Raw genomic sequence first — 23,958 nt, forward strand, 5'->3', positions numbered from 1 at the left:
CTTGGGTGTGTTGAGCAAATACCTGTTTGAGTCAGTGACTCAGGAAACATTCCTTTTATGGATAAGAGAGGAAGTCTGGCATTGATTGCTCATCCAATAGAAAAGTTTCCAAAACAGCACACTGCAATTATGATGACATCACAGTGAAAAATTTAATTTAATTAATTTAAAACATCAGCATAGAATAATAGTCACATTGAGTAAAATGATACAGTTTTATTTAGGAAACTATATTCATCCACAGGAATGAACCTTTTTCTTTTTTTTTGTTCAATGAGTATTTGCAACAATTACATGTGACAGTATGAAGAGCACACATAGGATAACAAATATGTTTACCATGCTCTGCAACGTAAAGAAAAATCCCCCAAAAATGTGCCATCAAAAAATCTGTAACTGCTTCTCAATGGACTTTAGATTGCTGTTCTTGTTTATAACAAGTGTACAAATAAGTGTACAGATCTGCATTAAAAACTACTTATACTACATGTCCCTTAAGTCATGACCTAATTGAAGGACTATTTTATTAAAATGCGTATACATTTTCATCAGTTTTTGTCTCTCATAACCATATTTCCTGTTGTGCTTTCCTTTACGCCATATTTGGCATTTATAAGCTATGCTTAAGTCGAAACCCTTTTCTTTCTTTGTTTTTTGTATATGTTTGCGATTGTGTGAAGATTTATGATGCTGACCAAAATAAATTACATTCATTCATGTTTTATTGGAGTTTTTATTCTGGGGTTTTAATCCTGTGTGTCTGTGAATGATCCCTGCTGTTACGTTACATTTCAAATCAAAACATCAGATAACAAGGAACTCTGAGCTCAAGGATCAGTCATTTACTGACGTTAATAAGTTGCAGCGGTAAAGAATGGAACATTTTGTCTAACTTGATGTTAGAATAACGTTGATTTCACAAATCACAAAACAGTAAGTTTTGCTGAATGGCACTGGAACCTGTTTTTTCAGTTGTGTAGTGTGCTGTGTGTAGTAGCCTTAGCCACTTTGTGCATCATCACTTGAGGAAACCTACATTTCAGCCACTGTTGGCAAATACTGGACTGTGAGAAAAACAGTAACAAGTGTGTTGAGCAACGTACCTTCACATGTGAAACATCCAGCAGCGAATGCAGACACATAATGGATATGTTGTAATAAGAAAAGCAACAAAGGTATTGGATCACAGTGTCGCAGTGATGGGAAGAAGCAATGAATTTTTCATTTGGTTGAGTATCTTTAGGTGGAATGTTGACATCCATGTCATGCAAAATGTTTTCACACTGTGACAGCAGAATTAGATTTAAACAAGCATTTAAATTACATTTATGAATTGACATGAAACACACACACACAAAGTAAAAAGGGTACTTTGATTCAAGGTACTAATGACATTATTACAACACTATTACCTCAGTATTACACTCTGAGGTAACACTTCTCTCTATTATTATCACTTCCCATTTTAAACACAGTGTGGTTTTGTAACATTTTGTGTGCGCAAATCTATTATACACAGTTAGTAATAACCTCAAACAGCACAATTGTAATCAAGGTCTGATGAAAGCTTCCCTTCAGTTATCTCCTGTCTGTCAGTGTTTCATTGTCTTCCTTATTCTCACATTCCAGCAGCTCGTTGGCGTAGCTGGTGTGGACCATGCGCTTCGAGTTGGAGTCATATTTGTAGTAGAGGTTTCCCTTGAAGAAGTGAACAAATCCTGTAGGGGAACCACACTTTGTTATTGTAGCATCTGAAATGTATGTGGGTATTCAAACTAAATGTGTAGCTTTTCTAGCAAGATCTGCTCTTTGCTGCATAGGACGTGGACTGATGGAGGTTTTCTAAAAAAAATAATTTGTCTCATGACTGCAAAAAGAAAAAAAAAACACATCAAAGTTTGGGATGTGCTCACACAAAAAAGATGTGAAACTTTGAGCGGCAAATAAACTATAGCTGTATGATATCATGCACGTGGGATATAGGACACCACAAAGTACCTGGAATCAGTGTGAAATGACCATCATTGCTTTGCATTGCACTGGATTTAATGAAAGGGGCAGTAAGTGTATCACTTTTAGGGGAAGAAGTAAAAACTACCATCATAGAAGACAGCTGCATCTATAGGAGTCGGAATCCCAGGCCACTGCTGCTCTATGAGCATCGGTGATCCTTCCAGCATCTTCAGCCTCTCATTGTACCTGGACACACAATGAAATCAGTGGAATTTTTTTATCTAGATATTCCTGCTTGAATGTGTATGGTGTAGCCTGATAGACCAGATGAGTAATCAGTTACACTCCTGAGATGAGAAATGGCTGAGCCAATACCATTAATCACATGGGAAACTGAGAAGTTTGTGTTACGTCACAACTTGAAAAGGAAGTAGTCTGTCTGGTCCAGTTTACTCAGTACACAATAACAAGGTTACTCATAGTGTTTATGTGCACAGTTGCTGTGGGGAAAAAAAATTTAGGAAGTGTTTCTAATGCACCACTGTTCTCAAGAAATTCTTATTCTTGATCTTGATTTCTAACTAGATCAACCCTCCATTTCCCCTTCCCCCTTGTTGATTGGGACAACTGGTTAAGCATAACATTATCATATATATATATTATTTTTTGTGCTGAACACATATTACATCCCCACACCTACAGGTGCAGACTTGTTACTTTTGAGTGAATACATAAGAGGAGGGTGGGGAAAAACAACTGTGCCCACTAGAACTTTGATAATTCTCGTAGTGTGAGCACGTGGAAAACGACTTGTGAACTCCTGCCAATATTAGGAAGCCAATGTGGAGTTGATCACATCCAAGTCTTTCCAACTACAAATTCCTCCCCTCTAAAATTATCATCTCATGTGATATTTTCAGTTGATGGTTATACGAAGAGCTCCAATAATGACTTGATGTGTTCAACATGGCTGACTGTGTGTCTGGTGGGACACACTCTTAGCATCACGTTTTCCTTGTCGTTGAAGTGAGCAGAGACCACAATTTTCCATATTTTGGTGGTAATGTGACACGGAGGAGGGGAAAACAATATTCTCGTACAAACTTTGCCGCACCATGGGCATGAAGTGTAAAATAGAAAGTCTGCCTTGATGGTGGCGCTGGAGTGAGAGGTCATATCATCACCATACTCTTGTGGTCATTAATGTCATCAGTAAATTTAAGAAGATTAGTATGAAAACTTTACAAAATACATTCATTCTAATTTAAAAGTTTTTCCTGATGTAGGCGCTTGAGGGAAGGTCAACTCATTGGTATCAAGGGGTGACACAATAACTTGTGTCAGGCAATCAAACAATTTTATGTAAATAATTTTCTGGAGGCAAATATCCCTTGGGGTCAAATTGAGGATAATAGGACGGTTAATTTGACTTAAAAATTATTTTGAAAGGTATAGTAAGTCAGTCTCTCGGGCCTCTGTTCAGACCTTGCATTAGCATCCGTCTTGGGAAATCTTATCACAAGTGACCAGCCTAAAGTATCGATGTGAACACACCCGGGAGGCGTGGAGGACGAATTTCAGGGACCCAGTTTGTGACCACAGAGGGGCTCTTGCCTCATTTATTCAGAAGAAAACACACAATCACTATTGCAAAAAGTTTTGCAACTGATGCATGTTCTTTAGTAATGGAAGCCCTTTAAAATATTATGTTGTAAATGCTCTAAATCAAGAGTTAATGAGTAAATAATCATTTAACATGTGTGCCCAAGTCATGATGGACACAGAACATAGTGGTAGTGATCCATTAGAGACAGCAGTCGTAAAGTATGTTGCGTGTACGAGTGATAATTTCTATAGGACAATGGCTATATTTTTGTACAAAACACAATTTTATGTCAACATTGCTCACAGCACAGCCAAAGCGCACATAGTTGAAGGCAAAATAATATCACAAAAAAGAACATATCAGTCAGGGAGGAAGAAAAAGGAAGAGGAGATAAAGGTTTGTTTGCACGTCTTGGTAATGGAATGTTTATCAAAGAGATTTGTGTAGTCGTTAATAGCAAATGAGCTAGCTAGTTAAAAACTAGAGAAATTAATCTTTTAACTGGGCGGTTAAATAGCTTAATATTCATGCTAAATGTTTGTATTTGTGTGATTAAACTCTGAATGAGTCTTTTGTTGGGGTTGGACCAATAAATTTCCACTTTTTTTGGCTTAAAAACAAATATTTTGTTAACATTTGATAGTATCACCATACAGTATACATTTCATTTCCAAACATCCAAAGGGAAAGTATTTTGCAAGCTCAAATTAATGAGTAACTACTTCAGATCTTCCATGGCACGAGAAAGACTGAGTGGACTGGCAGTGAATAGTGAATAGCAACAATAAAGTTCGTCATCAGATTTCTTACAGTGATGTCATAGATGATTTTGCCTCCAGGATAAAAACAGGTTTTAAGGAGTGGCCGGAGTGTTGAGGAGGAACAGAGTAACAAAAAGTCAAATGTGTGGATTAAGGTAGTTTATTTTGATTATTTATTATTATTTGATTTTTACTAAAGCTTTTGCTCATAATTACATATACTTATACAGTTTTAAGACCTAATTACCCAACTTCATATTTCTTTTATAAACCATTTTTGTTACCTTCTTTCAGTTAACACTGTTTTAATGATTATTTAATTCTGTCCATTTTGTACAGTGAAATTTGTTATTTTTATACATCTAAGTGATTTTGTTTGTTGCAGCACTTTATTGTTATTTATTTATTTTTTTGTGCATTGCTGTTGCAGTTTTTTGAAACCAAAAGTTATACACCAAATATTAAAATGTTTGTATATTTTACCTGATTCAGCGTAGTTTGACTGTGCTTGCTGTTGAGTTGCAACAAAAGTAAACTTTGTTACACCGGAAGCAACAGCATCATTACAACATGTAACACATGTACGTGTAAAGACATGTCAGACTAACAATAGGGTAATCAGAGCTGCAGTGAGAGCCCCATGGAGGCTTGGGCCGGCTCTGTAGATACAGTAGAGCACGTATATCAGTAGATTGTGCTTCTTGATATGCAGGTCTATTCCATTGGACACTGTGTACACTGTGATTTGGGTGATAATTGCTATGCCATACACACACACACACACACACACACACACACACACACACACACACACACACACACACACACAGTTCTATTGTCAATCCCTTATTTTTTGTCCTCTTCTGTTTTATATCAATCCTCTGAATAACACAATCTTGATTGCATTGTGCCCTTACAAACCTTGTCTATACTCTTTGTCATTCTTCAGTCATCGCTGTAATCTCAAACTACCTCTAACTGATAAGGCAATATCTGTTTTGTTCTCAAGAACCCTAGCTAGCAAATCTCCCTGTCGTCAAATGTGGGATCGTAAATACCTCCAACACTCATCGCCAGTGAAGAACAGAGTGTAGTGCTCATGTCTGAAGTGAAGAGCAGCATCCACGGATTTTATTCTGGACGGAAAGCCCAGGTCTGAGATGTTTCGAGGAAAACTTTCCTCCACTTTCATCTGCCTCAACACCCAGTACTGATGACCTGAAACAGAGAGACTGCTGTCAAACAACTGAGGCGTACAAGTGCTCAATTTGAGATGCTTCCTTTAGGGTGTCGCTAGGGTTTACCTTTGAAAAACAGAATCAAATTATTCTCTACATTCTGGTACACAGCATCCAAGTAGGGGGGTACAGCGTCTGGCCACAGACTGCTAATCATGGTGATTCTGGTTTCATCAAACTTTGGATGTTTCCGCCACATGAATCTGAAAAAACAGAGAGCTATCTCAAACACCATTACAATTAATATTTAACATTATTATTATTATTATTATTATTATTATTATTATTATTATTATTATTATTATTATTATTATAGTTGTAGAGAAGACATCTGTTGAGAAGTCTCTCCGCCACCAGATACCTGTCTTTGAAAAACAGGACCTCCTGTTGTAATTCTGATACGGCATCGAAGGATAAGTCTCGATCACATTTCTCGGGCGTCCTCGGTGGAGGGTTTTTTAAGTTGGGATTGACACCTGGAAGCAACAGGAAGAAAAAATTTCAAGACCGTATGAAAGATTTCAAACCCAGCCATAGCACAGTGACTTACAAAGATATGTCATCTACAAACAATCTTATAAATTTAGAGCCATCTGAAAGAATTATAACATCTGCAAAAAATTTAAAAGCATACCAAAACACGATTACTTTTGTGCATTTTTATGCTATGTTTTCATCAAATTCCTTCAATTATCGCATAACGGACAGAGAAGTTATAGAGGCTTTATCCTGGTTATTTGTTGAGACTGTTACTTTATCTAGGCAAGGTTATTATGAAGCTAGGAGGTTGTGCAGTACATTTCTCAATGCGAGAGCAGTGTGTGGTATATATTTGACATGCTAAACTCACCATACAGGAGTTGGATGTCTTTGACATCGCGGTAGGAGAGCTGCAGCTCATAATTTGGGCTGAAATTGTATGATGGGTACATGATGGCTCCGGGGTCAGATGAGTGGGGCAGACCAAGTGCGTGGCCAAATTCATGAACTGCCACAGCAAATAAATTGATACCTGGTGCAGGGGAAAGCAGCCATATTAGAGAATTCCCATAGGCTATATATATATATATAATATAGAAATTAGGTAATCTGTCAGTCCTGTGATGCTGTTGTTGAACCCAGAAACTATTCAATGTGTCAGTGGTAAAATATAACTCAGTCATCAGGCTTTCAAAGTGAGCAAACATTTGCAGGCCCAGTACCAGTGGAATTAATGCTCCAATCCTCATCGGCATCAAAGTGCACATCTCCACCAATTTCAGGTCCAGGCATAAAAGCGTGAGCCAGGACTCCTCCTTTGCCGTCAAAAGGTGCGCCGTCCGAATGGTCTGCAAAAGAACAACGTCATGTTCAGAACACATGTCAGTGTCCGGTGAGTGTAGAGTGTAATGTTTAGCACTCACCACCATTGTGGAAGGAGATTACAATGTCAGTCTCTCTGTTGTTGCGCATGCGAAATTTAATCAGCGCGACACTGGACCACAGCCCCCACGCTGACTTGAAGATTTTACGAACCGTCGAGGCTGATATGGGGAACTGGTTGCCAGAAATCCTGATGATACAATTTTAATGATTATCTTTACTTACGTTACATGTTTAATGCGTTTAATGAGCAGTCAAATCATTAGTATGGCGTGTTGTCATAACAGTGAGTGGATGGTACTGTTCGTGTGGCAGTCTGTGAAACTCTTTGTTTCAAACTTAGCTGTCTGATCAGTGATTTCAGTGCTTGCCTTTAAGCATTGTACAAACATTCATGGTAGCCAGAGGATTAACCCTAGTGGCAACAACCTGAAACACATCTGGATACTTTGCCATTAGGTGTAAAGGGCATGAATGCCTGAACAGCTATTAGTATAGACATCAACGTCCTCCTTTCAATTTAGTATTTCATTTATGTCCATTATATGAATAGGTTCTCAGTTGAGCTCCAGTTCTTTGGCTTGTAACTAAACAGTTACAAAATAATGCTGTTTAGCAATTTAGCTTTAGCTGTACATTATTGTGTGTTGAAAACCCTACCTGTATCTTTAATGTCAAATTTATTAGACTGCTGACATTCATTTTCAAGGAGGCCTTTTAGACCCACTATACCATTTCTAACCTGTAGCTGAGAGTCCGCTTCCTCCAGCGAATTTTATCTCCAAAATTCTCCACATCTGACAGACCACATCGCGGCCTCTTCATGACTGCCAGAGTCTCATGAGTGAGCTCTCCACTTGGAGGCAAACCAAAGAAGCGCTGCATCTTCTGGACCTTATCACAGAGCCCAGTCGTCAAGCCAGCATTTTCTCCAGGGTCTGCACTCCTCTTGTTTCTTTCCGGCCGGTAGCCATAGAAGTGCTGGAGATATTCCTGCAGAACACAGTTCCTGTCACTCAAGGGGAAGAACATCAGAGCATAATCCCGTGCTGGAACAAGCAGTTAAAAATCTGTTTAGCTGAGGAGAAGCGCAAATGTTCAACTTGACATGAAATTACTTTACAGAAAAACATTCCAAACATTTCCTTCAAACCTTTAATGATAGCATGGTGCCGAAAAGTTGCTGCTCTCATGTAATTGCAGGTCTCAGCATCATCCACAAAAAGGCTGAACTTTCTGCAGCGTCTGATTTACAGGATTACAGCAGTAACCTGTACATTTATGAACACATTTGTGTAACGCCCCAGTGGACTGTATGTATGTATGTCTGCAAATAATAATGTATTTTTTGCACTTATTTGTTTAGAAGAATTATTATATAATAAGGACACCATGGACTGTCTACATAATGACATAGTAGTATACAGTTTCAGTCTGATTTCAGTCAAAAATAATTGGAGTAATACCAAATAATTAAGATTGATGCCTGTATGACACGTTATTTGGGGATATTTAAAACAACTGATCTTTTCGAACTATTTAGCCAAAACGAAATCTGAAAATATAAGAATATAATATGCTATAATGCATGGGTGTATGGGTACATTGTGTGATGGAAATTAAGAAAACACTCCAAATGAATTGTCTGTGTGTGTGTTCCGACTCCTATTGGACTGCTGTTATCTCCTGAATTTATTATGTTACCACAAAATAGACACAAATCAGATCTCCTGTAGCCACTCCCTTCTTGAGAAGCATAGACAGACCAGCAAGCATAGCCAAGTGGCAGATGTTCACACAAAGATGATTATCAGTGCAACACATTTCGCTTCGGGTGATGCTTCCCGGTGGTACACAGTGCAGAAGTGAGCGATATCACGCTCCCTTTCTGTTATTTCAGCAAGAGGTTGACGCTGTGCATTTCGAGAGAACAAAATATTTAAGCTGTGGACCTGGAACATCAGAATAAGTGTAACAATAAACAATAGATGCCCTTAACCTCCTGCAGGGCGAGAATCAGAGGAAGGTATTGGAGCTCTTACGTGGTGAAACACCTTTTATAGAGATATATTCATCAGGATAAGATATGCTGTTCTCATTTTTGTTCTTGATTAGAACTTGACTGTGGGTACACAATAAAAACAATGTATGAGTCCTTCCTTAGGAGAGGATACTCTTAATATTCTATATATAAAAATACTAAATGTGCAAAAAATAAATAAATGAATCTAATATAAATAAATAAATCTATCAAATGTCTAGAGAAATGTTTACCTGCAAAACAGGTGGCAAATCAAATAGTTAACATGGCATTGTCACTCCAGTAGTTCTACTACTTAACTGTTTTACATTGACTTAAATGTGTGAATAAAGATTTCTAGAAACAAACAGAAACTCCTATCAGTGGGTCTTTTAAGAAGCTTTTAGGGAAATCCATCTTTACTGACATCACTTCTATGACACTATCCCATAGTGCTGTGATGTGAGAGCCAGATCTTTCACATCACAGCTCATCTCTGACAAATAAAGAGATAAATACCTGTGCAAATTTCAGGTCAGCTTCAGATGGTGCAGCATGAGGTTGCATAGTAGGCAGGCTGGAGGTCCGCAGAGGTAGGGCTGTCACATTTGGCATCAGAAGAACCAGAAGACCGAGCCAGAGCATCTTTGCGCTCGGCAGACAGGAGTCCCAACGAGCCCGTCTGTTTTTGCGATGAGTTGTTGCTGACACGCGCCGCTATATGCAAAGCTGCAGCAGGGACCACCTGTTAATTATGTGTGAGTGCTCCTGTCCTGACAGGTTCAGGATAACAGGGTCTCCTTTAATGTCTCTTCAAAGATGCAGCAGACCCCTATTTATAGTGGTTGTCAGAGAGGGAAATCAGTGCCAACTGGCCTAAGATTCTCTGAAAGATGTTCGATCCTATAAAACATCAAAATTCCTAAGTAATCGCTGCTTCTATCTCTTCCAGGATTCATAGGAAATGCAGAGTTGCTCTAACCTGCGGGTTTAGGTTGAATTCACATACGCAAAGCATCCACATGTGGTGAGGAGGTTGACATGACAACAAGGATCCTGCATAGACTAAATTCAAAATTCTTCCGAGGGCTAATCTTGTTATGTGATCACCATAACTTCATTGAAGAAAACAAGTCATTCTACAGTTAAAGCGGTACAATTGTCTGCATAAAAATGACTCAACACATGAGCTGATTTTCATACAAAAACAGAAAGCAGACAAATGAAACTGAGATATTACAATTGCATGTTTGATTATTCAGGAAGATGAGCCAATATTACATATCTGGATATATAAGTAATATAATACTAGTTCACCTCTTGGAATGCAAGTTGAAATCCAAAGACCTCAGAAAAACAACTGTTGCCACTTATCAAGCTGGAAAAGGTCTCAAAACCAACTCCAGAGTATGGAATCCACAAATCCACAGACTGACGGATTGTAAGTAAGCAGTTTATGTGAGGAGACCCACCTACATCTCAAATGTGGTTCTGTGCTTAGGATTCCTCCTAGTCACTGTAGATGACGGATCAGCAGTTACTGTAAATGTTTAGTTGATCTTACTGCTGCATAAGTCGGTCACACCAGATACTGAAAACAAGGGTTCACTTACTTTTGCACCTCACAGATACTGTGTACTGTGTTCGGTTCAATTCTGTTTTATGCATGTTTTATTTGTTTATTGGATTTACATCATTTGCATATTGAGTGCTGGAACATTGCAGTATTCTTTTATTGCCACAGATAAATCAAATTTAAATTGGTTCATAGCCTGCAGACATAAATTAATTACAATGTTTACCAACTGTCTATAACGTGGAAAAAATGTTACATTAATTGTGCTGCATTGTTTTGTTTTGTTTTTCTTTTTCTCCCTCTCTCTCTCATGTAACGATCCTGCCAACAGAGGACACACTCAAACAAAATAATATTCATGTCAGGGAGACAGTAAATGAGATGAACTGAATGATTGATGCAGGTTGAATATAGGAACAGTAGCATGCGTACATATAGACAAGTTGTTGCGTGTGAGTTTTCAACGAAGTGGGATTCATGTTGCCTCATCTGGAGCCTGGGGACATTGTATCTGATGATTAAAAGACATGAAAGAATAATCTGTTAAGTATCAAACCTTGCAGATTAGTGTGCTGATCTGGCAACTCCAAAAATTGGCACATTTCCCTTTTAATACATTTAAATTGTGCAATTGAATTTCAATTAATTTTGTTTATTAAAAAAATGGATAATCTGGATCAAGTCACTGTGATAATGATCTGTAGTGTCCTGCTTAAGGCCTTACTCTGTGGAAACTGAAATATGCTCAATGGTTTGTGATCAAATTCCTTCCAGTGACCTGTGGTTCTTAGAAAAAGTGGTCTGTCTGCTTTGGTGATGGCCTGGCTTATCCTCTGAGCCACAATTAGGTCAAAGTGCATTTACTCTATGATTCACGGATCCACTGACACAAAATGATTATGAGGATAAGGTCTACACATAGAGTATTAGATTGGGTTTCAGTAAACAGGTTTCAGTAAACAGCACCAGTCAACAGGAGGTGCTTGGGATTGATGTAGGCCATGCAGAGCACATTGCCACATGTGGGATTAGTTTAAGAAGAGGTAAACACTTTGACCAAGTCTGACGAGAAATGATGCAACAAGTCAGTGAAAAGGTTTGACTCAGGTGCAAAACTTGTAAATACAGATAAAAAGCTTAAATGTTTGCAGGTGACGTTTAACCAGCCAAATAACCGCACAGACTGGTGAGGGAAAAGAGTAAATGTGGCAGGGAAAGGCAAGGTATAAAAACAGGCAGTTGGTCAGATGGGGCAAAAAAAAAACAAAAAACAAAAACTTAAGCCAGGTACAGCACACTGACTGTATCTAGAAGGTAAACAGAAAATAATTGGGGCCAGTAAAAACACTTGCTAAGCTTATGAGGAAGTGGTGTATGGGGTGGGGGTGGAGGATCATGACTTGTATGACTTGTAGTTTTGCTATAGTTTAGGCTATGGCTCAGATGATACTGAGTAATATAAGTGCAGTCAAAACACACAGTTTGTAAAAATAACCGCAATAAAGTGATTTAAAGTAGCTGATGAGAGCCAGATCTGGAACCTGAAGTTAAACAATCAATACAGCAGCTTTTAAAAATACATGACATCTAATAAAAAAGTATGTGGAGCGCAATGACAACAACACCTGCAGCCTTGCCACGGGAGTTCTCGTTAAACAGATCAGCCTCTTTGGCAACTCAGGGATTCCCGACGTGAGTCATTCCCGACACCAGCAATGCCTCACCCAAGTTTAATGCTTCACATCTGAAACGGCACCACTTTTTCAGTTCATGTAACTGAAACTGCTAAGTCAGGGGAAGTTGGCACTCTTGGGAAAAAACCTTCCAATGACACTCATTAGGGCTCCATTACACACATCTTGACACTGACTCACTACGTCCCATCATTATCCACGCAGGCAAAAACTGGATTAGATGTCTCCAGGGACACCTGTAACGTTCTACGGCTGGCGGTATGTTGTGGTGGTTTTGAACTCCCTGGGTGATGACTAAAAGTCGGGCACGTGTCTCCACCTGAGACTCTATAATGCTTTATGTTGTTATTCTATATGTGTGTCAATCATTTTCTTAGCTTACGGGCAACATTAATAATTTAAACGTTCTCCAAGTTTCCAAAATACCAAGGTATTGAAGACATTTCAACGTCCCTTAATTGTCTCAAACTGGAGCCAGCAAGATGAAATATGACGGCAGGGGATTTTCACAGACTGATCACGCGGTGTTTTCCTGATTTTCTCAATGAAGATCTGTCAGATACGTTTATAAGCTGCGGTAGGAGTTTAAAATATCCGTGAGCTGTTTGTACATAAAACCCCGGGTACGGCCTTCCGCTGATTCACAGTTTCTTTGTATTGTATTATTGGTTTTGTGTATTGTTAGTGAATGGACTCTGTTTCTACAGTGTCAATTACACCTGGAACATCCTGTTCAAAACGACTTGCCAGTGGAAGTATGTGCTCATGTTTGTGTTCATACAGTATATGGTGTTTGCATACAGTACGATACCCAGAGAGAGGAATGCAGTGTAGAGGAATGGATGCTGTAATTATCCTTTGTCTATACTTGCTCCTCTTATGTATCACCGAAAGATGCCTTGATAGCCTGAATAACAAGGACAACTGTCTGTCAGTATATTGTTCTTTTACATGTACCCAGATTGTTCCGAGCACTCATTTTAGATCATTTTCAGCTTTTAAGTGAGACGTCATGTATAGGTCATACTTGTTTTCATTACATTTGATTAGAAGTGCTGTTTTTGAAGTGGCAAAAACATGAAAGGTAGCAGCAAATACAGCGAGACTGGGGAAAATGTGGAATATCAGATCAAATTAAGGACATTTGCACTCAGCAATGATCCATGCAAACTAGTATGGATTTGGAAAAGGCGACTAGCCTCAGTTTCAGTTACTTGAAGTTAGTGTTAGGTCATTTCCTCATGATAAATATAGCTAAATAAATAAGAGCTTTACTGAGAAGTAACGTTAATCATACATGTAGCGACCGGCTGGACTTTAAAGGATGACAAGGAGTGATCACAAATATCCCATTCATTATTGTTATTTGTTGTTGGAACTGAAATAGTCACTGTTGGCGGTGACTATGCCAAAACAACAACATCGATGAACTTATCTGACAGCCCTCCAGAGCAGAAGTAACCTAAGGTATGACTTCATCAAAAAATACAGCATGAATTAAAGGTTGGTACAGTCAATCGCACAATAGCTCTTCCCAGTTTTTTAAATTAATTTTACAATTTAGACTCTATTAAAGCTTATGATTCAAACCAATGCCTCTAACTGTGACGCTGGCTGTGACGTCACATGCGTACCCTCCATAGATAAACACACCCTCTACATTGGTGTGTTGGTCTCCCTTGTGCCTCCAGAACAGTTCTGACTTCACAGAGAATGGACATGGGTCTTCTGAGGGTGTCCTGTGGTGTCTAGCAACAGGGTGTTGTTAGTGGGGTCCTTTGGGTCCTATGGGTTGAGGGGAGGGGCCTCTGTGGATCATCCCACAGATACTTGATCAGTTTGTGATCTAATGAATTTGGAGGTCAGATCAACACCTTGTGCTGTTCTTCATGTGTTTTTTTTTTGTTTGTTTTTTGAGTTGTTCCTAAATTGATTTTGTGCGTGTGTGTGTGTGTGTGTGTCTGGCTGCATCCTGCTGGGGATTTCTGTTGCCATCAAGGAGTGTCATTGCTATAGGGTGGGGGTGCTTGGTCTAGGTGGGTGGTACGTATCTTTACGTGTGTAAAATTCACATGAATGTCAGGTCAAAAAGTTTCCCAGCTGTGGCTGATTAGTGTACGCCTCTAATAGTGTAGGCACAATCCTGCCATCCATGCCTCATGTGTCATCTTAAAGAGCTATTTATGACACCGGATGCCGACATTGTGATTCTTGGAAAATATTCTAAAAGTAAAGATTAGAGTGTTTGGCCCTACCCTGTGACGAGGGTCAATACACTGATTCTGTGTTGGTGAACTCGTCCCAGGATACTCTTATTACGCACACGCCCACCTTTGATGTTATCCACAACCCGTGGGCAGTTCTTTGTGAGTGATAGGTGGTGACACATGCTGTGAGCTATGTTCAACACAGACCACCTGGCCAAGCCCTGTCTGGGCCATGAGCTATTTCACGTAGGCACTGACGCTGTATTTGAAGTAATACTTCTTTTGAGGAATTGGGCATTTCCCCTCATCTGTCAGCCACAACTCTAAGTGGATTGCATTGTTTGACAAGTGGCCTGCATGGTAATGTGTAATATTAGGTCACACTGTAACAGAGGAAGCAGTCAGCTGTAATAACCCTTTCAAATTAGAAGGTTCAGTGTATAAGAGCATTTATACAGCATTCATTTTTGTCCATTTGTTGAAATATTCCAGTGGGTCTGTATGTGTAGTGTTTATGCCACAGCCAGTCAACTGCTGTCACCCAAAACAATTTCATCTTCTGTGAGATGCACAAAACTATTGATTAGTCTCCTTATAGAAAATAAAAATGATGTTTGACATCCAAAGTCTACTTCATGTTCAGTGTCATTTTCAAATTTAACTTTAACATCTTATAGAGAACAAGAGTCGTGAACATTTTCTTTTATTTGACAATACAGGACATGATAAAAGACTGGCACATGATCCGAGATCAACAAAAATGTTGGCAGAATTCTCTCTTCTGGCCTCAACACGTAATTATTACCTGTTACATCTACGGTTAACATTGCTAGAACAGCCTGTAGCTAAGTTGTTGGACACATGAAATGTATGGAACGCCTAAGAATTAGGTGCAGACATTGCATTAGAAGTGACTATGGTTCGTCCTGTCGATGCTAACAATCAGGGATGCACTGCGACACACAAGGGACAAATTTAATGGTCCACCACAAACATCAAGGCAACTTGGATTACACTGCAAGGATAACAATAAGGCACCCTCTTTAACAGCTGCTCACCTCTAATGATAAGCAGTGATTTCAAGATAATAACATATAGTGAAGGTTTTACACAGACTTTGTACAATTCTAATACTTTCTTTTGTGTATTGTGCTTATGAACGTTTGTAACACTAGGTCTCTTACCCAAGCGTGGGATATAATGACACAGCTTTTATGCATCATGAAAAATGAAAATCATGTGTTGTCTCGGGGAGAAAATCTAGCACACAGCAGTTTCGGAGGCCACACAATTGCAAATATTCTCACATGGCAATAATGTTGTGCATCTTCCAGTTTACAAGTTACTTCAAGCTCCAGGTTTTACAGTCATTATAACGTATCCACAGTTTCACAGCAGCAAAACAAACATTGTAAATAAAAAAAAAAGCCCTTCATTAAACAAACACAAGTCCAGTACATGAAAAGTGAGGAAAAGGTCTAAGTAGGTAGTTCTTCAATGCTTGGCAATGTCTGAAACAAGCTGGGAATTTGTGCCACCTAGTGGTTGTATGGCAAACTGTCTCACTGAGTATCTGAGTATATTTTTCCATAAGGTGTGGATGAGATATTTGATGCTTCCCTTTAAATACCACAGTATTGATGAAAAAGAAAAAAAAAAAGAGTTATAATGTAGTAAATTAAGTTTTTAATACCAGTAGAAATTAACTTCTCTGAATGATTGAGGGGGCTCCACCACATTTTTGTTCACTGGCATTACAATCTGATACATGCATACATTATATATATATATATATATGTGTGTGTGTGTGTGTGTGTGTGTGTGTGTGTGTGTGTGTGTGTGTGTGTGTGTGTGTTTGTGTGTGTGTGTATATATATCTCAAGATTTTAAGATTGAGGGATTTTGTGTAGTAACTGTAACTGTAATTAACAGCTAGAGAAAGATGGTGAACATTCCCAGTGATGTCACTGCATGCTTGCCTAGTCGGGCTCCCCAGTTGATAGTTAAACTCAAGCACAAAGATCTTCCTTAACATAACAAATCCTGAGGAAGGCTCATTGTGATTTTCTACACTCACATTTGTATGCTTGAAAGGTGGCTGTAAAATATGAGCATGTCACAAACAACAAATAAGTTTGGCGTTATCACTTGAGCAACCGAGAAAGCCTCACAGAAACTTGAGACGCAGAAAGCAGATCAACTTACTCTTAGTACCTGGGAAAAGCGTAAGGATGTTTTGTAACAACACTGTAGGTCTTTTGTGTTTATCTATCATGTCTCACATATTACACAACTGTTTTAAATCTCAACAACTTTGGCAACATAAATGAATGTATTCCAGTTATGGCGTGTTTTAAAGAGGACATCCAAGCAAATCAGTGAGACAGTTAAGCCAAAGTGTTGCAGAATATATACTGTGTATATATATACACACTACCAGTCTAAAGTTTAGTCACACTTTCTCTTTGAATTGAATAAGAAAGTGTGACTAAACCTTTGACTGGTAGTGTATATAGATATATATATACATTATATCCTATACTCCAAAATAAAATAGTGAAACTTCTAAATTACCAAAAACCTGTTTTCTACCTATCTCAAACCACAATTCACAAACATTCACAACCCCTTCAATATTTACTGTATGTGTGGACTACGCCATTCATTGGTTTCATCAAAAACGAATGAGGAAAAAAACAACTACACTACAATAACATTAAAGAAAAAAAAACTTCCATTTCTTAGAACTGGACTCAGTGCTATACTGTACTTAGCAATTCCCCACAGTGCAGAACTGAAGGGTCCCTGTGGTGGCACATTGAGATCCACCTGCCCCCTTACTGTGGGTTGCAATCCCAACAGTGGCGGGGGGCATTTCCAGGTCCCTGTGCAGATGATGTCTTGATTTGGAAGTCACCATCCTTCACATGGTCGTCACCCAATGGTTTCAGCTCGTCTTCTGTGGTTCAATGTGCAATGTGGGCCACACACCACATAGAAACTTGACAAAGTGAAGAGATGGCAATCAGTCATTTGTTTGGTAGCAAATATTCCACTACCAACAAATAAAAAAATACAACTGGAGCTGGAGCTAGAGGTTGACATACCTTTACTTTTGGTCTGTACTTGAGGTAGGTTGACCTGATCTGCAAGCTAAAAGAATATGGGCGTTTGAATTAACAAGTGTTATGTCTATAAAACACTCTGCAGCTATGACAAAAATCGGTTGCTTACCTCAGAAGTATGTGCAGGTAGGATCCCAGACCTGTGAAGATGTGCCACCAGGCATGGAACTGTGTTACCACTCCAACACCAGGGGGCAGAGTTTTTCTACTTGCTCTGAGATTCAAAGAAAGCATTGAACCAACTACTTTAATTCATTGACAAACAGACGTTTTATTTCCTGGCACATGGAAATGCACACAAAAGAATTCAAATACTTTTTACACTTTACAAACCAGTGAATGATTTCAAAGCACTGAGGTTATGTTTGAGTTTGTCTAAGAAGTCCTTGAGATGATGAAGTCACTTCACATAACACAATCCTGCAGCTGTTAAACTTTGCTCAGAATTCCACAATTAACTGTGGGCAAGTTAATACCTAATAACTAAACCCTTAGTATTTTTCCAGCTTGACTACTCACCTTAATGAGTCACAGAAGATATTGTCAATGTTCCACAGGAGGAACCCTAACATAAAGATGCCTAAGGATGTGTAGCACAGTGGCCTGAGCCATGGGTACACCCTAAAACCCAAACAAAAACAACAATTGATTACAAATGTGTACACATGGTGATGTTTTAATTTGAATGGACCACTTGGAAAAACTTACCATGTAACAATGAAGATAGACCGTATCACTAGGAAAGCTACCAGAGCACCATACATAACCTGAAAAGAGTACCTAGGTGTTAAATCTGGCAGGAATTTACAGGGAGAGTCCATTGTCTCACTAATGATTCACTTCTGAATCATCCCGATAATCTGACTGAAGCGTCATTTTGATTTTCACTTCATTATTTTCAGTTCAGTTCTCTAAAAACCTCTAAAACGAAACAACCCACAAAAGGAAAATACACTCTTTGGTTTGTCTGCAAACAAAAGCAACATCTCAGCAAAATCCAGTGCACTTTTAGGTTCAATGCGCAACAGTGCAGGAACTTTATCAGAGCCACTATAGGCCAGTGTGATTAGTAAACAGTGAGCTGCAAAGACAAAACAAAGGAAGGCTTGTCACATTGACCTAACTGTTGTAATGCCACACACACACACACGCAGACAATGAAAGATTAACAAGTACAGAGAAACATGACAGAAGTGGCTGTGTTACCTTTACACGTTTACGTAGTCAGGACTAAAAAGAACAAATGTTAACTATGGTTTGATTCCACAGTGAATTATTTTGCAGTGGATTTTTGAGGGTTTAATGTCTGTTATTAAATTCTAATTAAATTCTAAACCGTATTAAACAGTTTCTCCATCTTCTTTGGTGTTGAATTCTTCATGTTTGACAAGTAGTCTGCACCAAACTTAGTGTACGTGCTGCGTTTGCAACCCAATGTTTACACAAGGTAAAGACGCCCTAAGGCACACTGAGCCCTAATGGCAAACAATAAGTAATATGAGCCAGGTGACGCAGAGCACGCCCTTACCTGGTGAAACACCGGCTCCTTCCACTGTAAGTATACCTACACAATGTAAATACAGAAACCAGTTAAGTTGACATGACGGGCGAGTGCTTCATTCATGGTATGGTTCAAAGTGAACGGTCACCGTTGAAGTGAATGTGGATGCTCACCAGAGTGACTGAGGCGCTGAAGATTAATAACAATGCAATAGTTAACAAGTTGATGTTGTTTTCTTGCTTGAAGCACTCATATCTGAAAATCAAGAAACACATTTGGGCTAAGGTTGAATGACAATACAGGGTTAATAACAAGCTTAGAATCAACAGGAACACAGGAAGCTGTACTTTCTTGGACTGGATCCAGTTACTATCTCTGATTCATTTTACTGCCGCAGACACATCAAGTTTGTTCTCAGCAACTATTGGTCCTAAATGTCTCAACAACAACAATAAATGTGAAAGGTCGAGCTACTTACAGACAGTAGACAAATACGCATGTGCTGTAAATCATTGGCAACTCATCCAGTAACTGCAAATGACAATACAGAGAAAATGCACTAATGGAACACTTTCGGTAGAATTGCAAGGGTTACGTTCTAATTAAGCATTAATGAGAAGCAAATGCTTGACCTAAAACTCAGACTGAAGCGTTTGGCTGATGTAATAAAATGTCAGTGTAGCACTGTAGCCCACCTGCATCTCATACAGCAGTGTCATGTGGAAGCACCAGGACCCGACGCCGACAGCTGGGTGACACACAGGCAACCCACATAGCATTAAAAGTCAAGATATTTTTGTGTATACATGCACAATGACTGGCAGCAGAAGCGGCAAATACCGTACGACCTGTCGCCAACCGCTGTTATTTCGGCTTCGGTGCTGCCAGTGTTGTAGAGTCAGAACACTAACCTGCCAGTCCAAGGAAAGAGCAGATGTAGCGAAACTCAAGGCCGTCACGAAATGTCTGGATGGCCCCATAGATGGGAGGAAGAATCATTATCAAGTTGCTGACAGTGTTCCCTGTTCGAAAGACAACAAAAGATAAAATAACAGCGTCTTATTTCCAAGGGTATCTAAGGATGGGTACAACTTGGCTCAGTTATGCCGCATATCATCGCTTGACATGTAACAGCTGTTCATTTGTCTCGCAAATATGTTATAACAGTAAATGGAAAATCAGCACTTATAGTAACGACTTCATTTGACGCGGCGCTCTATTTATGTCACGTTTTTACAGTGAGCTCTGACACAAGCTCTTCCCATTCAAACTGACTCCAGCATTGTGTACACTCCGCCTGCTGTTTCAGCATGAAGGGTGTTTTTCTTTTAAAGCCATTGTAAAACAAATGGGTGGTGGACTGGTGGCTGGGGGTGATGTGTGTTTTGGTCAACTGTCAAATTCAATTAACTCGACAGACCCGAGCAAAACCTTGGAGTTACTGTATACGAGCAGGCGTGATGGTTGACTGAGAGTCGTGGGTCTTTTTCCACTGAAAGAACTCTGGATATTGAGAGGTGTAAAATCCACTGCGGCCCCCGAAGTGAAATAAAAGTTCGGCAAGAGCGACATAAATCCAGAGTTCGCCAAATCAGCATCTTTAACTAGTATAAATGCAAAAAGGATGCTTAGAAGTATATACCCTGGAGTAGGTTTCTACGGCCGGAGCCTGTACAAAAGTTCTGACGGACCAAGAACGGCCTATAAGTTCCTGCCTTGGAAAAAAAAAACAGTCTAGTGTTTATTTATTTAAAACTCCCTAGGCCACTGCTGTGTACTTACTGTACCGCTTGCACCTCAACAGGCCCACAGGGAACTTGACACAACACAGCTAAACTCTGGTCACAACCTTGCTCTTTCTGGGTGTGGTGATGTCAAATTTCATGCGTGGGACACAATCAGACTTAACCAGGATGTTAGGTAGCACTGAAACTAATACTGATTTCCAGTATCTTCAGAATCAACACGATTTTCCTTTTGCCCGATAAAGGCAGGGCGTTTCCCCAGGTCGCCGGAGTGAGCATTCGAAAATGCGTGGACTTTGGTTACTGATAACAAACAAACACATGCCGACTATTTCATTAAGTGTGGGTGTGTTTTGTATTGACAATTCAGTGTCAACTGCAAATACCAAAACGTGAACGTGGAAAGGACTGTTCATGACCTCCCCGTCTTCTGCTGTGAGCATGCGCGTTTTATGAAGACATTTTCAACAAAAGCCCACATCAAATGGGGACTGAAGACGTGCCGGTGTCGCTTTACTGCGAGAACAATGCCACATTCCAACCATTGTACCCTAAATAACAGTTTTAAGCCAAACGGTTCTTCTGCAGCTGCAAACCTAGCTAGAGTCACACTTAAACTGTCAGGACCTCACTGCATTCTGGGAACTACTTATGTCCTTTACATAAAAATTAAAACTTCCTCTTGAAGTGTAGAGAATATTACTTGAAGGGTAAATACCAGAGCAGCAGTCTAAACAAACTCTGACCCACTTGGCTTGCCTTCCCTTTGGACTATCTGTTGCATCAATGAGTGACAACAGCCTCTGCAGGTGTACCGATTCCTCAACATGGACTGACAACTGCACAATGGAGACTTCACACAACTCTACAGTGAATTGTCAATGAACATATACAGTATCACAGCACAGTAGTACATTGCAGTGCGTGACAAAAACCCTGCAAATATTACATGCACCACCATTATGACTGTAATGATTTCGATAAACAGCCCATATCGCAACTAGAAATGTTTGTCCAGTGCTGTTGGGCTAAATGCTTGAAATTTGCATGCCGGTGAAAGCTAGCAACTCTGCCATGGCATCCCGCTGACAGAGGAGCCCTTTAAACAGAGTGACACAAACAAGGATCTAAGATAATAGTTCCAGAGGAACCTGTTTGGGTTTTTATCGCTAGACAAAGCAAACAGGCGCCCTGATAGCACGAAGGAAATGTTTTATCAAGTTTCAAGTGGTGCCTGTGAACGACTACGGCGCCCTGTCAAAAGAAGACCTTGAAATGCAAGCGGCTGACAATGGTATAATGCAAAACTGCGAGTTGTGTATCTAAGATTACGTTAGCCAGCATTTAACTGAACAGTGCGGAACAGCAACCTACAGTAAAGCTGTATGCAAAACACCCCGACACAGAGCTGGCTGACTGTATGTCCGTGGAAAGCGGACATATCCTCTACTTGTTATCTTTTCCCCCCGTTCGTGCTGCAGCTCTAGCATTGCACGACAGCTGTCGTAGCGTTTGGCTCTCGCAGCGACATTGGCTTTAGCCGAGCTCAGACGAGAAGAGAAACACCTCTACACTACAGCCACCTCATGTTTACGTTATCATGGGGAGGCTGTACGTGCCCAGTACGCACAGCCGCCGACCGAAAAACTACTCAGACGAAACACACGTTTCACAATTCTCAGGGTAAACACCTACGATAGCTAGCTTTTACTCACAGAACTCCGCAATATAAAAAGACACGACATAATTTTCTTCACACCAGTCCAGCGTTGAGGTCGGCCGGCCCCAGTATCCTTGCCTGTCTATCGAGGGAGCCATGATGGAAGAGGAGGAGGCTGTGGGCGCTAACGGATTTGTAGTCCCATCACACCACGAACCCTCCTCCTGATGGAGAGCCAGATAACAAATACTACGACGGCTACTGTTACCGTATGCAGCCGCATATCATGCTAACTATAGGTATTTCTATATCGGTGTTTCTATGAGGTGCCTTTCTTTCTCCATTAACACATCCTTTCATTTGTTTGTTATTCTGTCTGCTACTTTCATACTACTTCGATTTAATTGCTAACCAATCAATCTTACTAGCGTTAATACATCCTCATTACACCACAGTAAAACTATCATATGCACTACCAGTCAAAATTTTGGACACACCCTCTCATTCATATTGATGAGAAAGTGTGTCGAAACGTTTTGTGAAACGTAGCCAATTTCATGGCCGGATCGACGATTTTAAGGGGCTTTAGGGCTAAATGTTCTTGTTTGGGTCCCCCACCACATATGTGGATCAACATAACAACCAGAAACAGGTGTCACAGAGCTGTAGTTACACTGGAGCTATGCTGTTTGTTAGTCAAATAACATGAAACACCATACTGCCTCTGTATACACTGGGGAGCTCATGTAGCATCCTGTAGGAAGCCATAGAAATCAATAAACAGCTTAAGGTTTATTGCCAAATGCCCCCTAATTTGAAAAAAGTGCCGTACCACTCAAGCAAAAGAGGAACACAGAGCAAACACCACACTATATAGGCTACTATACACTCATGATGAATCAACACAAAACTACAGCAGGAAGACAGAAAACCCCATGATATGAAAAGATAGAATTCCTAAAATGTATGCTATGCGCTATCTCTGAAGCATGCATATCATATTTACTTTATCTTATAGCAGGCGACAGCGAGTCAACTGCATTTTAGAGAGGTTAGATACAAGATAATATGTGCACCTTGACTTTTGGTTCAAGTCATGGGTTGCCAGATTGTGATACTGTGGTTGCCAGGTTACAAATGGTAAGGGTGATACTGTGCATTAGCAGTGAATGTTGTAGAAACAACCACTGTGATGGTGTTGAATTACACACGATCAGCCATGATTTAAAACTCAGTTTCTACATGCACACACACGCAAAATACTAAATATATTATTTTTTAATTTTACTGCATTTAATAAATGATCTATGACAAGCATGTAATCGGTGAATATACTCTTAAGAGTATTGAATCAACAGAGAGGTCTATTTACGAACTTTGTTTGTATCACTTAGTTTTCAATTTTAGATTTCTCTCTATATACCGTATTTTGTAATAAATGTAAAGTATTTGGATTGTCCAATAATTTTCAAACTTTTCAAAAGAGTTCAACGTAGGCATATAGACTCAG

General features: G+C 39.6%; 2 protein-coding genes across 2 annotated transcripts; both read right to left on the reverse strand.

Moving 5' to 3' along the window:
* Window positions 1-203: 203 nt before the first annotated feature.
* On the reverse strand, window positions 204-9,721 carry LOC125021842 (72 kDa type IV collagenase). Its single transcript, XM_047608066.1, has 10 exons — window positions 9,460-9,721; window positions 7,663-7,913; window positions 6,962-7,110; window positions 6,761-6,886; window positions 6,409-6,570; window positions 5,920-6,034; window positions 5,625-5,761; window positions 5,379-5,538; window positions 2,099-2,199; window positions 204-1,718 (listed from the first exon to the last, which is right to left on the reverse strand). Exons 1-10 carry the CDS (start codon window positions 9,583-9,585, stop codon window positions 1,579-1,581), a joined length of 1,467 nt encoding a protein of 488 aa, XP_047464022.1. The 5' UTR covers window positions 9,586-9,721; the 3' UTR covers window positions 204-1,578.
* Window positions 9,722-15,104: 5,383 nt separating this feature from the next.
* On the reverse strand, window positions 15,105-22,857 carry acer3 (alkaline ceramidase 3). The gene is made up of 11 exons (XM_047607875.1): window positions 22,504-22,857; window positions 19,955-20,065; window positions 19,739-19,791; window positions 19,522-19,574; window positions 19,217-19,298; window positions 19,071-19,106; window positions 18,251-18,309; window positions 18,062-18,163; window positions 17,652-17,756; window positions 17,525-17,570; window positions 15,105-17,418 (listed from the first exon to the last, which is right to left on the reverse strand). Exons 1-11 carry the CDS (start codon window positions 22,604-22,606, stop codon window positions 17,365-17,367), a joined length of 804 nt encoding a protein of 267 aa, XP_047463831.1. The 5' UTR covers window positions 22,607-22,857; the 3' UTR covers window positions 15,105-17,364.
* Between the last annotated feature and the right edge of the window lie 1,101 nt (window positions 22,858-23,958).

The sequence above is a fragment of the Mugil cephalus genome, chromosome 15 (assembly GCF_022458985.1).
Source record: "Mugil cephalus isolate CIBA_MC_2020 chromosome 15, CIBA_Mcephalus_1.1, whole genome shotgun sequence".
Classification (NCBI taxonomy): Eukaryota; Metazoa; Chordata; class Actinopteri; order Mugiliformes; family Mugilidae; genus Mugil; species Mugil cephalus.